Below are 17,586 nucleotides of genomic sequence, written 5' to 3'. Positions count from 1 at the left end.
TCCATCTATGTCACGGGAAAGGTGCAACTTAGCTGAATAAGTTGAAAATTAGCCAGATAAATGTGTGCAAATCATATACCTGGGTATTTGTACTTCCATTTTTAAAAGGATATGCATGTAGATTTAAATTTCCTTAATTTGATGCTTTTACCCCCTGTAATTTGGATTCTACATGTGTAATTCAGAGTATTTTATAACATGCGTGCGGCAATGAAATAACCAGTTTTACCAATTAGTCTACCGGTTTGCAGGCCATTTGCAGCTTGTAAAGACCCTCCTGGCTCTTTAGTCTGAAGGCCCCCCCATTGCACCCAGACCCTCTACAGAGTCATGTTTTCACTTTAACAATGGTTATGATCACTTGCACAAGATATTGAGCAGACGTATGCAAGTAAAAGACATATATGTGTCACTTGAGTAGGTTTTAAAATAGCAACTTAGTTGCATAAATGTTGGCTCTGCCCCAGAATGCCCCTTTTCTGTACTTTCAGACCTTTATTTATGCATGTAAGTTGCAGTTTTTAGAATAGCATGTAAGTAAATGTATTTGCATACATGCTATTTTATGCGTGCAAGTGCTAATTTTTGCACATGCAAAGTTTGAAAATTCACCTTAAGGCATCTGGAGATTCAAGGTTTGGTGTGTAGCAAATATGATAACAAGAGGGTGAGTCACCCATTGAGATCCTACAAACAACTTCCTGTCCTCTGTAACCCTTTTTGATAGAGCTCCAGTAAATCCCTGATACCTAATGGCTTCATTGGTTACCTGAAGCAGTCTTTGTTTCTGCTGCTTCACCTTGCTTCAGGTCCCCAGCTGTTCTTAGGATTAGGACTCCTATCCTAATCTCTGGAACCAACTCCACTTCAAATACCTGATGGGTTTCATCCTAACAGATCGCAGGGTTAGTCACAAAACAAATCAGTACTAAGTCGCATACATCATCAAAATCCATTCACTTCAAGCCCCGGTCAGTGGATTCTTTGTTGGGGGAGAGGGGAGCAGGGAGAATGGAGTAATATCTTCCTGGTCCCCAAGGTACTAAATGTGTCAATCACACGTACATTTAAAAGAACCAGAGGGATACTTTACTGGTGTTCCAATATAGGGAAGGTAACTTTGAAACAACTGCTTGGGCACATCTGTACACACGTATGCCGGTTCATGACAAAGGACACAACCATTTTAAAACATATTCAGCTATATGGATGCATGGTATAAAATAGGCTTTACACATCGTAGACATGTGCGCACAAACCCTCTGAGGAAGTAAATTAATTGCCAATTATCTTGCACCACTGAAGCCAAATTTAGGGAGTCATCTTTATAACTTTAGAGCATAACTCTTTTGGGGCTGGACTGGAACTATTATTCAGAAAAACCCAACTTGCACTAGAAACTCTCCTAACATTTCTACATCTAACATATAGTGAAGCATAGTGAGTTTTAAATTTAACTGGCTATCTTTAGAGTAATTTTCAACCACAGCCTAGTTTTCTGCTAGCTAAAATCTGTCTGGTTGCCGAGCAGTTTAGAGAAACTTTAGCCTGCAGCACCATTCCTGAAAAGAACCCCCTCCCCTCCCAATCCCCATGTTAAACCTCTCTCTCACCTGGCAGCCCAGCAATGAACTGAAATCTCCCCACCCTGGACTCCACAATTCACTCCTTACAAACCTGCATTCAGATCAGCTACCCCCCTCCCCCATGTCTCCCTCCTACCCAGCAGCCTGAAGACGAACTGAAATGCCACTCCCACTCCCAAATTCTGTGCTGACTTCTCTCCTGCTCAGCAGCCCAAGGATGAAGAGAAACCTGAAAAAGTATATGGGAAGGGAAATGGTAATGGTGACTCCTCTCTCTTAGACCTTGCTTTCTCTCTTCCTAATCACCTCACATGTTTGGGATCCTGCCAACTGCTGCATGCTAGGCTTCTGTACTCCAGGACCATGCAATCTGCTGCTGCTGCTGCTTACTCCCTGCATCTCCTCACCCAGTATCAGTCTATATTCCTTCCACCCAAGGTGTAGCCCTTGACTCCTCCTTCCACACAACTATGACTTAAAGAGTTAGAAAGGACTAATGCAAAGTGTGCGGCCAGGGCTAGAATTCAAGGAGATAGGTGACATTGTTGCCAGCAGTAGGTTGTCCCTGAGCCTGAAAATCCAGGTTTGCAGGCCCCTTCTTCTCTTCCATGCTGACCTCCTTCTTCTTTTCTTTCTTTTTCCCTTTACTCGCTTCCACCTCTTCTTCTCTTAGTCCTTCTCTTTTCCCCTTTCTCCCTTTTCCTTCTTGTTTTGTTTCCTTCTCTTCGACCCTGTTTGTTTCATTTCCTGCTGCAGCACCCAAAACTCCTTCTTCCCCAACAAACTGCCTCCAGGTGGATTTTATAGCACATGCAATCAATCAGTGCCTAATGTGCAATCTGAAAAAGGAGATACATTTGTTGTCATAGGGACGAATTTTCAAAGGATTACGCGCGTAACCCTGAAAACCCGCCCCTGGGCGCGCTGAGCCTATTTTGCATAGGCCCGGCGACAACCACAAGCCCCAGGACGTGCGCATGTCCCAGGGCTTGAAAAACTGGACGTGCAGTTGGCGGGCCGGGGGCAGGACCAAGGCCTCCGGCACAGTGGTTGTGCCGGTGCGCGCAACCTACGCCTACCCAGAAGCAGGTGCAACTTCGCCAACAAAGGTTAGGGGGAGTTTTAGATAGGGCTGGGGGGCGGGTTAGGTAGGGGAAGGGAGGGGAAGGTGGGGGGGGGGGGTCAGAAGGAAAGTTCCCTCCAAGGCCGCTCCAATTTCAGAGCGGCCTCGGAGGGAACAGGGAAAGCAATCGGGGCTCCCCTAGGGCTCGGCGCGTGCAGGGTCCACAAGTGTGCACCCCCTTGTGCGCGTCGACCCCGGGTTTTATAACTTGCATATGTTATAAAATTGGGTGTTGATTTGTGCGTGCAGGTTTAAAAATCTGGCCCATAGTGTACAGATCCTAATTAGTACATGGTTTAGTAACTGGATGATAATTTGCACAAGCTCATTATGCCTTTATTTATGGCTTTTGTAAGCAAAGGGGGCATTCTAAAAAATGAACCCCCCCCCTCCCACTCTCTATGCTAGAAAAATGAGAATCTTAGTGACAGGCAAAGCCAGGGTCACATAAGTAAGCCAACATCAAAGTACATAAATCTTGAAAAACAAAATAAAATGCCTTAATGGGAAAAAGACCCATGGATGAAGCAAAGGGAAGATGTGCCTTACTAATCTACTAGAACTCTCTGATATAATTAAGCATGTGGATATGAGTGTGTCATCAATGTAGTGCATTTGGATTTTCAGAAGGCATTTGATAAAGTGCCTCATGAGAGACCCCTGAGGACATTAAAACATAATGGGATAGGAAGGAATGGTCTGTTGTGAATTGGTAATTGGTTAAATGATAGGAAACAGAGTAGAACTAAATGGTCAGTTTTCCCAGTGGATAGAGGTGAATAATTGAGTGCCTCAGGGAGCTGTACGGCGATCAGTGTTGTTTAACTTATTCATTAAATAATAAAATTTAGAATATCATAATGCCTCTGTATATATATATATATACACATGGTGCAACTTTGCCATGAGTATTGTGTGCAGTTCTAATTGAACCATCTAAAAAAAGATATTAAAGAACTGAGTACAGACAAGGGCAACAAGAATTATAAAGGATAAAGGCTTAACAGGTTTGGGCTGTTCAGCTTAGAGAAGAGACGACTTACAGGGGATATGATAGAGGTTTATAAAATTATGAGTGGTGTGGAGCAAGTTAATAGGGAAAGAGCTGCTTAGCTTTTCAGGTACCTGGACTAACTAGTAGCACATTAGAAAGTAATTTAAGAAAGTATTTTTTTAGTTACTGACCAATTAAAGGTGAATTTTCAAAGTTCCGCAAGTAAAAATGTGCAGTTACATGTGTAAAATAGCATATGCACAAGTAAATACAATTTTATAAACCTCAAAATACATGTATAAATCAGGGTCTGTGAGCAAATCTGCATGTGTAAAAAAGGGGCAGACCTGGCTATTCTGAGGCAGGGCCAACATTTACACGAGTAAGTTGCTGTTTTATAACCAATTTGCGCAAGTAAATTTGGTGGCTTACTTGCACATATTTACTCCTGCACAATATCTGGAGTACGTGATCGTAAACATCTTAAAAGTGAAATATTGACTGGATAGGGGGACTTGGTGAAATGGGGGGAACTTCAGGCTAAAGATGTAGGAGAATTTCGATGACCTGCAGATGGATTGGGCAAACTAGTAGATTAATTGGTTAAACTGGTCATTTCATTGCCATGCAGATGTTAGAAAATGTCCCGACTTATATGTGTAGAAGCTGACTTTTTGGGGTAAATGCATGTAGTGTATGTGTGTTAAATCTACTCATGTATCACTTTAAAATTACAAAAACAGAAGCAACCTCCTCTCAAAGTATCAAAAAACCAACACACGAGAGGGCAGAACTATATTCAAATCTGAATGTCAAAATATCATTTCTCGAAAAATTATTTCTCAAAAAGCATTTAAATTAAGAAAGACAGTATCAGAAGACCGTGCTTATAGTTTTAATCCACTGTCTCTCGCCTGCAATGGGCCCCAGGCAGTAACAGCTTTTTAAGCACTGTAACTGTAATCATTTACTGTCTTCTTATTCATTATAAACATTTTTATTAATTTTATTGAAAAATGTATTATTTCAATTATACCAACACATCTAGCACCTAATTTTTATCTGAATTTTAATTTTTCATGTATTAAAAACAAAAATACTTAGCTGGATCAGACGTTCACCACTTCCACCCAGTTCAAAATTGCTTAAATGACTCAAAAGCTCAATACTTTCACCCGACATGGGCCATGTTTCGGCTGACAAGCCTTCATCAGGGGCGAATGTCATGATTATGGATGCCGTAGACAAATATTCTCTTATCCTAAAATATTCTCTTATCCTAAAAACAAAAATAACAATAATCATCTTACACCCACAAACTCTACCCAACTAATACTCTCTTAAAGACTCTTACATCCTCTTAAAGATTCTTACATCTCCTATGATCTAAAGAACTCTAAGAAAACTCTAAAGAGAGCATTGAAAAACAACTCTAAAAAGAGCATTGGAAAACAACTCACCAGAGGAATACTCACTGTCTCTCCCAACTCAGGAACAAATAATGGCGCCTTGGCATGCAAACATTTAGAACATTTAGAACTGGCCTTTTCCGATGACGTCATTTGGGTGAGGCATTTAAACTACCGGTATTCAATGCTTGGAAATGTTTGCACGCCAGGGCGCCATTAATTGTTCCTGAGTTGGGCGAGACAGTGGGTGGGGTACTACTCTGGTGAGTTGTTTTCCAATGCTCTTTTTAGAGTTGTTTTTCAATGCACTCTTTAGAGTTTTCTTAGAGTTCTTTAGATCGTGGGAGATGTAAGAATCTTTAAGAAGATGTAAGAGTCTTTAAGAGATTGTTATTGGGTGGTTTGTGGGTGTAAGATGATTATTGTTATTTTTGTTTTAGGATAAGAGAATATTTGCCTACGGCATCCAGTAGAACATAATCATGACATTCGTCCCTGATGAAGGCTTGTCAGGCGAAACATGGCCTATGTCGAGTGAAAGTATTGAGCTTTTGAGCCATTTAAGCAATTTTGAAGTGGGTGGAAGTGGTGAACATCTGATCCGGCTAAGTATTCTTGTTTTTGTAAATTCAGATAAAAATTAGGTGTTAGATGTATTGGTATAATTGAAATAATATGTTTTTCAATAAAATTAATACAAATGTTTATAATGGAAAAGAAGACAGTAAGGAGTAGATTTTATAAATTTGCGCGAGCGCGTACTTTTGTTCGCACACCATGCGCAAACAAAAGTATGCTGGATTTTATAAGATACGCACGTAGCCGCGCGTATCTTATAAAATCCGGGGTCGGCGCGCGCAAGGGGGTGCACATTTGTGCAACTTGCGCATGCCGAGCCTGGCGCGCGCTGCCTGTTCCCTCCGAGGCCGCTCCGAAATAGGAGCGGCCTCGGAGGGAACTTTTTTTCCACCCCCCCACACCTTCCCCTCCCTTCCCCTACCTAACTCACCCCCCTGGCCCTATCTAACCCCCCCCCCACCTTTGTTGGCAGATTTACGCCTGCTGAAAGCAGGCGTAAATCTGCGCGCGCCAGCGGGCTGCTGGTGTGCCATCACCCGACCCGGGGGCTGGTCCGGAGGCCTCAACCACGCCCCCGGGCCGGCGACACACCCCCGGGCCGGCGCCATGCCCCCGGTCCCGCCCCGAACCACCCCCTGACCCTGGACACGCCCCTCCCCCGCCCCCTTTACGAAGCCCCGGGACGCCCGTAAGTCCCGGGCTGTGCGCGCGCCGGCAGCCTATGCAAAATAGGCGTGCCGGTGCGCGAGTGCCCTGCGCGCATAAATCCATCCGGATTTACGCACGCAGGGCTTTTAAAATCCGGCCCTAAATGATTACAGTTACAGTGCTTAAAAGGCTGATACTGCCTGGGGCCCATTGCGGGCGAGCAGTAGATTAAAACTATAAGCACGGTCTTCTGATACTGTCTTTCTTAATTTAAATGCTTTTTGAGAAATGCTTTTTTGAGAAATGATATTTTGACATTCAGATTTGAATATAGTTCTGCCCTCTTGTGTGTTGATTTTTGATCACTTTAAAATTAGACATAAAAATATACGGGTATACCAGTTGCGCACACATCTTATCTACTTACCTAATTTAGCTCTATAAGCCGTGTTTTAAGACTTATCTGGCTAAATAGCAACTTTGCTGCTGCTTAGCTGAATAAATCGGTATTTATCCAAATAGGTGCTGCTACTTAGTCAGATAACTTGGAATTTATCTGGATAAGTGCAAAAATGTATTTTCACATTTTTTATATGCACACATATGTCCCTGGGTACATTTATGTGTATTTTATAACCTGTGTACATTGTATAAGCTCGGGTTATAAAATACTGTAGCAGTTTTGTGCGTGCCCATATATATATATATATATATATATATATATATATATATATACACACACACATATGGGTGTATGCACGCATGTATTAAAGTTATCCTATAAAGCTATAAAATTTGTTGTTGGAGGATATAAGGATGGTAGTACAGGTAGGTTTTAAAATAGATTTGGAAAAATTCATAGTGGACAGGTTCATTAGCCAGGTAAGATAGAAATATAGTAAATGATGGCAGATAAAGACCAAAATGGTCCATCCAAGGGTTGGGGTTTGCTGTCACTTCTGGGAGTGAGCAACATGGAATAGACCTCCCTATTTGAATCTGTCAGGTACTTACATGTGACCCAGATCGGCCACTGTTGGAGACAGGATACTGACCTAAATGAACTATTGGTCTGCCTCAACATAGCACATCATTATGTTCTTATGTTGGCAGAATTTCTCTCTTATTATAATATGAGTGATCATGAAAACCAAATCAAATATGAATTATGACAGTCACTTTAGTAAACACATTTGTAAGCAAGGTACCTTCACTATGGTAGTACAATTGAACACACATCCTTAAATTATGAATATTTCATACATAGAAAACTGGGCAACTGAAAGAAATAGCAAAGCATTCATTCTTGATCATGTAATACACAGAAAAATTACTTGAGTCTTTCAAATTCCAAAATAGATTGATGAATTATCAAATTTCTTGTAAATAAGTATAACCATAACAATTATTTTAAATGAGACAATTGGTCTATGCTGGTAATCAGTCATTTTCTTTATTCTGTAAAGCTCTTTTGTGTTCTTTTAAATCATGAAATATGAGTAAAATGTATCTAATAATAGGGGTGAAATAGTCCTTAAGAAATTATGATTTTTGGAATCAATTTGTTATTTGTTATCTTATATCTTCTTGATATTCACTGGAGATCATTCAGCCTGCTAGTTTTGTTGTTTCTTCACTGTTGGCAAATACCTATAAAATGTGAAGCTACAGATTAACTGCATATATAATTATATAGCATCTTTCAGAATAATGTTATTAAGTGTTACAGGCTTGCTTCACTAAGAAATTAGAACTGTTCATTGCCTATGGCAATAAGTTCTAAGGGCCTGATTTGTTAGGAACCCCGGCCGCGGCACCCTGCGACCGGGCGTCATGGCTGCCGGCCGCGGCGGGCCCCGGTCAGAGTCAGGTCGGCGTTCATGACACACCAGATACTCACCGGGAGCGCTGGAGGCTCCCGCGGCGCAGGAAGGTCCGGTTCGGGTGTTTGCGGGGGCTGCTGCGGTCCCGCATGGCCGCCTAGTGCTCGGCAGTCTAACTCCTCCCCCTCAGCTCTCTAGGAGCCGCATGCACGGCTGAAGCGAGATTTAAAGGAGCCATGACCGGATATGGTCATGGCTCACCCTGGGACTCCACGTCCTGGCTCCTGCATTTAAGGCAAGGTCTGAGAGCCAGACCTTGCCTTGGTATTGAGGTCTTCGCTTGGTTCCTGTGTTCCTGGTATCCTGGTTCTGCGTCCCGCTTCTGCTTTGCCCTCCTTGTTGGATTGATTCTTCTGGACCCCGACCTCTGGACTGGCTTTGGACAGCGCTTTGGACTCCGACCTCTGGTTTGGCTTTGGACCGCTCTCTGGACACCGACCCCTGGACTGGCTTTGGACCGCACTTTGGACTCCGACCTCTGGTTTGGCTTTGGACCGCTCTCTGGACACCGACCCCCTGGAATGGCTTTGGACCGCTCCTCTGGTTACCGACCCCTGGACTGGCTTTTGGATTTTTCTTCAACTTCTCTATAGAGACTACCTACAACCTGCTGGAGGCGCCAGCCGTCTGGAACCCACAACCTGCAGGAGGCGCCTGCATCCACACCATCTTCAGTCTTCAGGGAGTCGCCTAAGTCCCAGCGGCCGTGTCCCTATGGGCTCCTCCTGGGGGGATCACGTGCTTCCAGGGTGAAGGCCGCTCTACGTCTTCAACAGGCCTCGCCATCTGACGGTAGAGACCGACGAGGGTTTTCCTCCTTCACAGCAGCACAGACTCTACCTCAGAACAAGGGTCCACGCTCCAGGTCCTAACAGAATACCAAGACCATGGACCCGACAGAGGCCTCAGCCCGGCAGGCTATTCCCGGATTAGCCCAGAAGGTCATGGAGCAACAACGTATCTTAGAATCCATGGCAGTGTCCTTAGAAAGACTTAACGCCCGAATGGATTCTGTGGCTGCAGCTCAGGCTGTTCCACCACCTGTACCTCCGGTGGTACAGAGTAATACCCGGACTGTGATTCCTCTACCAACTCCTCCACGCTACGCTGGAGATTCTCGATCGTGTCAAGGATTTCTCGACCAGTGCAGTATGCACTTCCATCTGCAAGCTTCCCTGTTCCCAGATGATCTCACCAAAACGACATATATCCTGTCATTATTGGAGGGTAAGGCTCTTGCCTGGGCTTCTCCGTTCTGGCGACAGTCAGATCCAGTCTTACAAGATTTATCTAAATTCTTAGAACTATTTCAAGCCGTGTTCGACGATCCAGGGAGACAAGTAGTCGCTGGCTCCAAACTTCTACAACTTCGGCAGGGAGGGAGACTGTTGGCAGATTATACCATCGAATTCAGGACCCTGGCATCCGAACTCCATTGGGAGGAGAACTGTCTCTGGGCCATATTTTTAGAGGGCCTGTCACCCAGAATAAAAGACGAAATGGCAGCCCGAGAGTTACCTCAATCTTTGGACTCTATCGTAGATTTAGTAACTCGAATCGATCGACGGCTACAGGAGAGAGCACGGGAAGGATCAAGTACGAGGAAGCACATAACAGGTGCCGCTTCCTCTCGTCCGGTTCCGATATTCCAAACCGCCCCTAAGTCTGAAGGAGCTACTGAAGAACCCATGCAGTTGGGTCGGGGCCCACTTTCTCCAGAAGAAAGGCTAAGACGCCGCAAAGCAGGTCTTTGCCTCTACTGCGGAGAGGCGGGTCATCTTATTGCCCGTTGTCCAACACGTCCGGGAAAACTCCAAAGCCTAGACTCCATAGGGGGAGTAACCCTAGGCATCACCTCTCTTGCTCCCCCACTAACTCTGCATGTTGCCCTGGGGTTTGAAAAACATCAATTCTTCACACTAGCCTTAATAGATTCTGGAGCTGGTGGAAATTTTATTCTACAGGATGTGGTAAAGCAATTATACATTCCCACGTGCTTATGTCCGAAGCCGTTGATTATCTCTTTCATTCATGGAGATCCCCTGCCAGGGAGGATAACTCATCACACCGTTCCGATGGAATGCCACATTTCTCCGAACCACTCCGAAAGCATCTCTTTCTATGTCATTCAGAGAGCTATCCACCCTATAGTCCTTGGCATTCCATGGTTACAGCAACACAACCCACAGTTCGACTGGACATCTTTGAAACTAGTCAGCTGGGGATCAAATTGTCAGGGGACTTGTACCTCCGGATCCAACCCATCTTGTAGACATCTGTACTTCGTGGCTGGAGGGTCTGCCTTCACAGTACCAGCAATTTTCAGACGTCTTCTCCAAAAAAGCTGCAGACATTTTGCCTCCACATTGTGAGTACGATTGTAGCATCAACCTGATTCCTGGTACCACCCCGCCTCGGGGAAGGGTTTATTCATTGTCCGCCCTGGAGACCCGAGCTATGTCGGAATATATTCAGGACAACCTACAGAAAGGTTTCATCAGACGCTCTAAGTCTCCAGCTGGGGTTGGTTTCTTTTTTGTTGGGAAAAAAGATGGGACTCTGCGTCCATGCATTGACTTCCGTGGGCTTAATGCCATTACTATCAAGGACCGGTATCTGTTACCACTCATAGCGGAACTCTTTGACCGTTTACAAGGAGCCAAGATTTTCTCGAAATTAGACCTTCGAGGAGCGTACAATCTCATCAGGATTCGAGAGGGGGATGAGTGGAAGACGGCATTTAACACCAGGGATGGACATTATGAATATTTAGTCATACCCTTTGGGTTAACTAACGCTCTGGCGGTATTTCAACATTTCATTAATGAGATATTCAGGAATCTGCTATATGTATGTGTTGTAGTCTATCTAGATGACATTTTGATTTTCTCTCAGAATTTACAGATGCATAGACAACATGTCATCCTATTGTTACAATGTTTAGGAGAAAATCATCTCTATGCCAAGCTCGAAAAATGCATTTTCGAACAAGAGTCCTTACCATTCTTGGGGTATATAATTTCTAAACAAGGCTTTCAGATGGATTCGTCCAAATTAAAATATATCCAAGAATGGCCTCAACCCAATGGATTACGTGCGCTGCAACACTTCCTTGGCTTTGCTAACTACTACCGCAGTTTTATTCTAAATTTCTCCAAATTAGCAGCATCTCTCACGGCTCTTACACGCAAAGGCGCTAATATTAAAGCTTGGCCTCCAGAGGCAGAGGAGGCATTTCGGGTGCTCAAGAGCTCGTTCCTCAAGAAACCATGCTTGCGGCATCTGGATCCTAGATGCCCGTTTGTAGTTGAAGTGGATGCCTCCGCTGAAGGAGTAGGGGCCGTCCTAAGCCAGAACGACACTACGGGAACATCTCATCCCTGCTCTTATTACTCTAGGAAATTCTCGTCGGCTGAACGGAATTACTCCATCGGCGACAAAGAACTTCTTGCCATCAAGCTAGCCTTTGAAGAATGGCGACAGTGGCTGGAGGGAGCTCAGCACCGTATCACAGTTTACACTGACCATAAAAATTTGGTATACCTTCAACAGGCCCAACATCTGAACCCTCGCCAAGCTCGATGGGCATTGTTCTTTACACGTTTTAATTTCGAACTACGTTATCGGCCTGCTAACAAGAATATTAAGGCAGATGCCTTGTCTCGATCCTTCTCGGCAGAGGATATGGAAGAACCTATCCAACATATTATTGACCCAGCCTGTATCAGCTTGGCCGCAACCTTCACAGTACCACCTGGGAAAACAGTGGTCCCCAAGAGACTATGTAATAAAGTGTTAGCCTGGGGACATGACTCTCTGCTGGCCGGACACCCTGGATGAGCTCGGACTCAGGCACTTCTACAGCAGCACTATTGGTGGCCGGGTATGTGCAAGGACATACAAGCTTATGTGGCCTCCTGTCCAACTTGTGCACAACATAAGATTCCTACAGGGAGAACACAAGGACTGTTGCAACCATTACCAGCTCCTTCGAAACCTTGGACACACATCTCCACAGATTTCATTGTGGATCTTCCGTCCTCGGAGGGCAACACCGTTATATGGGTAGTAGTGGATCGGTTTTCTAAAATGGCCCACTTTATCCCACTACCCTCCCTCCCATCTGCTCCTTGTTTGGCCCAGCTGTTTATGCGCCATATCTTCAGATTTCACGGTCTTCCGCTACACATTGTTTCTGATCGGGGGCCCTCAGTTTACAGTTCATTACTGGCACAATCTCTGTAAAAAATTTCACATTGCTCTGGACTTTACCACCGCCTTTCACCCGCAAGCCAATGGACAGGCTGAACGCACAAATCGTGGATTGAAACAGTTTTTACGATTATACGTCAATTCTTGTCAGGATGATTGGGCGACTCTTCTGTCTTGGGCTGAATTTTCCCACAATTCTCACGCCTGTGTTTCTACGGGGGCTTCCCCTTTTCAGATCGTCTTTGGCAGACAACCCAGACCCCCATTACCTTTGCTGTTAATGGTCCCATCTCCGGCAGCTCAGCTCACGGCAGCTCAATTAAAACGGCTATGGGTCCATACCCAACAGATGCTTCGAAAAGCGGCCCTCTCTGCAAAGACCTTTACTGATAAGCGGCGTCAGCCTGGACCCCAATTCCGTCCGGGTGAGAAAGTGTGGTTAAGCATCTGGCACATCCGCCTGCGAGTTCCCTCCATGCGATTGGCTCCTCGTTACATTGGGCCCTTTCTGGTGCTTCGACGACTGGGGCCTGTGACCTATCAGCTTCGACTACCAGCGACGTTGCGAATCCATAATTCCTTCCATGTATCCCTCTTGAAGCCCGTGGTCCTCACTTGGCCTTCCCGGAAACCTCCTGATGTACCACAACTTCGGGCTAAGGATGAAACCATTTACAGGATACACGAAGTGCTGGATGTTCGGAAAAGAGGCAAAACATGGGAGTATCTTCTATCATGGGAAGGATTTGGACCGGAGGAGAATTCTTGGGAACCTGCTAAGAATAAACTGGGTAAGTCTCTTCTCACGAACTTTCATGTTGCCCATCCTGGTAAACCCAAGCCTTCTCGGGGGAGGCCTAAAGGAGGGGGTACTGTTAGGAACCCCAGCCGCAGCGCCCCGCGACCGGGCGTCATGGCCACCGGCCGCAGCCCCAGTCAGGAGCCGCGCGCGTGGCTGAAGCTAGATTTAAAGGAGCCATGACCGGATATGGTCATGGCTCACCCTGGGACTCCACCTCCTGGCTCCTGCATTTAAGGCAAGGTCTGAGAGCCAGACCTTGCCTTGGTATTGAGGTCTGGCTCAGGATACCAGGAACACAGGAACCAAGCGATGGTTCCTGTGTTCCTGGTATCCTGGTTCTTCGTCCCGCTTCTGCTTTGCCCTCCTTGCTGGATTGATTCTTCTGGACCCCGACCTCTGGACTAGCTTTGGACTGCGCTTTGGACTCCGACCTCTGGTTTGGCTTTGGACCACTCTCTGGACACCGACCCCTGGACTGGCTTTGGACCGCTCTCTGGACACCAACCCCTGGACTGGCTTTGGACCGCACTTTGGACTCCGACCTCTGGTTTGGCTTTGGACCACTCTCTGGACACCGACCCCTGGACTGGCTTTGGACCGCTCTCTGGTTACCGACCCCTGGACTGGCTTTTGGATTTTCTTCAACTTCTCTATAGAGACTACCTACGACCTGCTGGAGGCGCTTGCATCCAGACCATCTTCAGTCTTCAGGGAGTCGCCTAAGTCCCAGCGGCCGTGTCCCTACGGGCTCCTCCTGGGGGGATCACGTGCTTCCAGGGTGAAGGCCGCTCTACGTCTTCAACAGGCCTCGCCATCTGACGGTAGAGACCGACAAGGGTTTTCCTCCTTCGCAGCAGCACAGACTCTACCTCAGAGCAAGGGGTCCATGATCCAGGTCCTAACATGATTCAAATGTAAAAGGCATTTGATTATAAAATGTTTGCATGAACTGGGCCCTAAAAGGGAAAATTTGCCTACTGAAATGATCTTGAATAATGATCTACTGTATTGGAAGTATTTTTTAAAAATCTATCACATTCTAAGGGGCGGATTTTCAGAGCCCTGCTCGCCTAAATCCGCCCAAAACCGGGCGGATTTAGGCGAGCAGGGCCCTGCGCGCCGGTAAGCCTATTTTACATAGGCCTACCGGCGCGCGCAGAGCCCCAGGACTCGCGTAAGTCCCGGGGTTTTCGGAGGGGGCGTGTCGGGGGCGGGCCCGAACCGCGCGGTGTTTTCGGGGCGTGCCGGGAGCGTTCCGGGAGCGTTCCGGGGGCGGGGGCGGGCCCGGGGGCGTGGCTACGGCCCGGGGCGGCCCGGGGGCATGGCCGCGCCCTCCGGACCCGCCCCCAGGTCGCGTCCCGGCGCGCAGGAGGCCCGCTGACGCGCGGGGATTTACGCCTCCCTCCGGGAGGCGTAAATCCCCCGACAAAGGTAAGGGGGGGGCTTAGACAGGGCCGGGTGGGTGGGTTAGGTAGGGGAAGGGAGGGGAAGGTGAGGGGAGGGCAAAAGGAAGTTCCCTCCGAGGCCGCTCCGATTTCAGAGCGGCCTCGGAGGGAACGGGGGTAGGCTGCGCGGCTCGGCGCGCGCCGGCTATACAAAATCGATAGCCTTGCGCGCGCCGATCCAGGTTTTTAGCAGATACGCGCGGCTCCGCGCGTATCTACTAAAATCCAGCGTACTTTTGTTTGCGCCTGGAGCGCAAACAAAAGTAGGCCTATTCGCGGAGTATGAAAATCTGCCCCTAAGAGAATACAGCTTAAACTGATTATCCTGAACTAAGTTCTTAAATGTGCTTCAAATTAATTATCCATTCCACTCTAGTACTGCAAAATCATATATTTCAATTGAAAACAATAATAAACCTCCAATACTAAACATAAATTGACTCAAAAATAGTCAAACAGTTGCATACTGATATCATGATTTGTCCAACTGTGTGAAAATACAGTAATTCATTAAAATGAGCCATGATATCATCAGTCTTGCAAATATTTGCACTATAGGAACAGTAATTTTCAAGTGGGTGCACATACACGTGCATATGTTAGCATGCACTGAGGCATTGGAGATTTTATAGCTTGCAAGCACATATCCGTGCATGTTATAAAATAGCTTGGGTGCGCACATAAATGCACCCAATTTTAAGATTGTGTGTGCGCAGCCACGTAAATCAGGTTTTGGCCGCGGAAGTCAGGGAATTTAAAAACTGTTGCGCATCCACACCAAGACTATTTTCACCAGTTTGTCCACCAGTTCGCCCAGTGTAGCCTGCATTCCCCCCAGTTAATCCAGACCCCTCAAACCTTTCTGAAATGCCTGGAATTGGCTTCATTTAGATTTACACTTTATCAATAGTAGAAGTAAAGCTGTGCGGCACTGGACCTGGGTGCATGCCCGGGCATGTAGCTAATTACATGCAATCTCTTGGCCCCACTCCAAAACACCCATGCCACACCCACAATATGTCTCTTTTTTAATCTGCATGAGATATTCATGCTGCAGGAGATGTGCTCACATCTGGGTGGCTTTTAAAATACGATGGGTGAGCGTAACCCCTACATGAGCACACATCTCCGATTTTGGCATGTGCCAGGCTTTTAAAATTCACCTTTAAGTGTATTAGTTCACCCTGGGGCTCCAGAAACATCAGTGAAATAACACATTGGGCCAGATTTTTAAACTTATGCGCGGGCGTGGATTTATTCGCGCAACCCGGGGCGAACAAATCTACACCCGATTTTATAACATGCGCGCACTGCCGTGCGCATGTTATAAAATCTAGGGTCAGCGCACGCAAGGGGGAGCACACATGTGCACCTTGCGCACGCCGAGCCCGAGGGGAGCCCCGATGGCTTTCCCCATTCCCTCCGGCCCCCCCCAGCTCCCCTCCCTTCCCCTATCTAACCCACCCCCAGCCCTAACTAAATACCCCCCCACCTTTGTTGAAAAAGTTACACCTGCCCAAGGCAGGCGTAACTTGCGTGCACCTGCTCGCCATCCCCCGGCACAGGCCGCTGTGCCGGAGTCCTGCCCCCGATAGTCTTGCCCTGATAGCCCCTGAACCGCCGCCATGCCCCCGCCCCCGGACCGCCCATTTTTGAAAGCCCCAGGACATCCGCGCGTCCCGGGGCTTCTGCGCGCTGCCGAGCCTATGCAAGATAGGCTCGGTGCGTACAGGGGCAGCTTTTCGGTGGTTTCGCGCATATGTTACATGCGTAACCCTTTGAAAATCTGCCCCATATTACAGAAAAATTTCCCAAATTTGACATGCCAACATTTTGTAGGTGCTCAATTGCTTTTATAAAAATACATTCATAAATTACTGGGGAACTTGGTTGATAGAAAGTTAATTTGATGATTCATATAGTCCTTTTAGATTCATGCGTAGATTGTTTTCAACTTCCAAAATACAAATCCACTTTGATCCTTTTCAATCACTTTTCTTGGTAGGTGTAGACACTAGATATCAAATAAGATGGCATTGTAATGTTTATTGAAATGAAAAATCAATGATAGAACAGTCACCCTCATATTTTCTGTTGATATATCTTATTGCACAAAAATGACTCAATGTGTTATTTATTCACAGGATGAAACTCCATGTCCTACTAGAGTGACCGTTGCTAAGCACAAGGCAGTAGATGGTGAACTGAGCGATGAGTTTTATCCACCAGCAGATCTCTCTTCAGATGAGGAATACACCTTACAAGAGAGCAGAGCTTCGCGTCTGAAGAAATCTGGCATGAAGCGAATAGACAACATCAAGAAAGCTTTTTCCAAGGAAAGCATGCAGAAGACAAGACAAAACTTTGGGAAGAAGGTGAACAGGATTCGTACAAGAATAGTGACACCAGAGAGGAGAGAGAGGATAAGGCAGTCGGGGGAGAGGCTGAAACAATCTGGTGAAAGGTTCAAGCAATCAATTTCCAAAGCAGTTCCTAAAAAGGAGGCTTTCAAGATCAATATCAACAAGAAAGGAAGAGAAAGAACAGGAGCTGAAGGCAAGGAAGGCAGTAGGACTGGAGGCATCGAGTCTGTTTTATATAGTGGTGCCATCGACCCAACTGGTGAAGAGATTACCTACACCGAAGTGATCACTGTGGTGAAGAAGAAGAAGGAAGCAAGCACCGAGACAGATCCACCCCCACTAGAGGAGAAACCTCTAACCAGTGATGACCACATAGAATTGAAACAGGAAGTCAAAGCAGAAAGTGATAAAGCTCCCCTACTGGACTTAAAACAGTCCTCATAAATAACAAAACAGTGTGAACAGCTGTGATTATGCAAAAACACAGGTTTATAATCTGTTTAATTATGTACTGTTCGATAAATACATGTGTGTGCAAGTTG

At 46.2% G+C, this 17,586-nt stretch overlaps 1 protein-coding gene across 1 annotated transcript in view; it reads left to right on the top strand.

Annotated features, from left to right (window-relative positions):
* The window catches only part of CAVIN4 (caveolae associated protein 4), a 110,739-nt gene extending 93,153 nt beyond the window's left edge, over nucleotides 1-17,586 (top strand). The window contains exon 2 of the mRNA XM_029589971.1: nucleotides 16,826-17,586. Coding sequence (XP_029445831.1) covers nucleotides 16,826-17,488 — 663 coding nt within the window. The 3' untranslated portion in view covers nucleotides 17,489-17,586. The remainder of the gene's footprint in view (nucleotides 1-16,825) is intronic.

The sequence above is a fragment of the Rhinatrema bivittatum genome, chromosome 2, assembly GCF_901001135.1.
Source record: "Rhinatrema bivittatum chromosome 2, aRhiBiv1.1, whole genome shotgun sequence".
Lineage (NCBI taxonomy): Eukaryota > Metazoa > Chordata > Amphibia > Gymnophiona > Rhinatrematidae > Rhinatrema > Rhinatrema bivittatum.
This window is presented reverse-complemented; position numbering and strand designations above follow the sequence as displayed.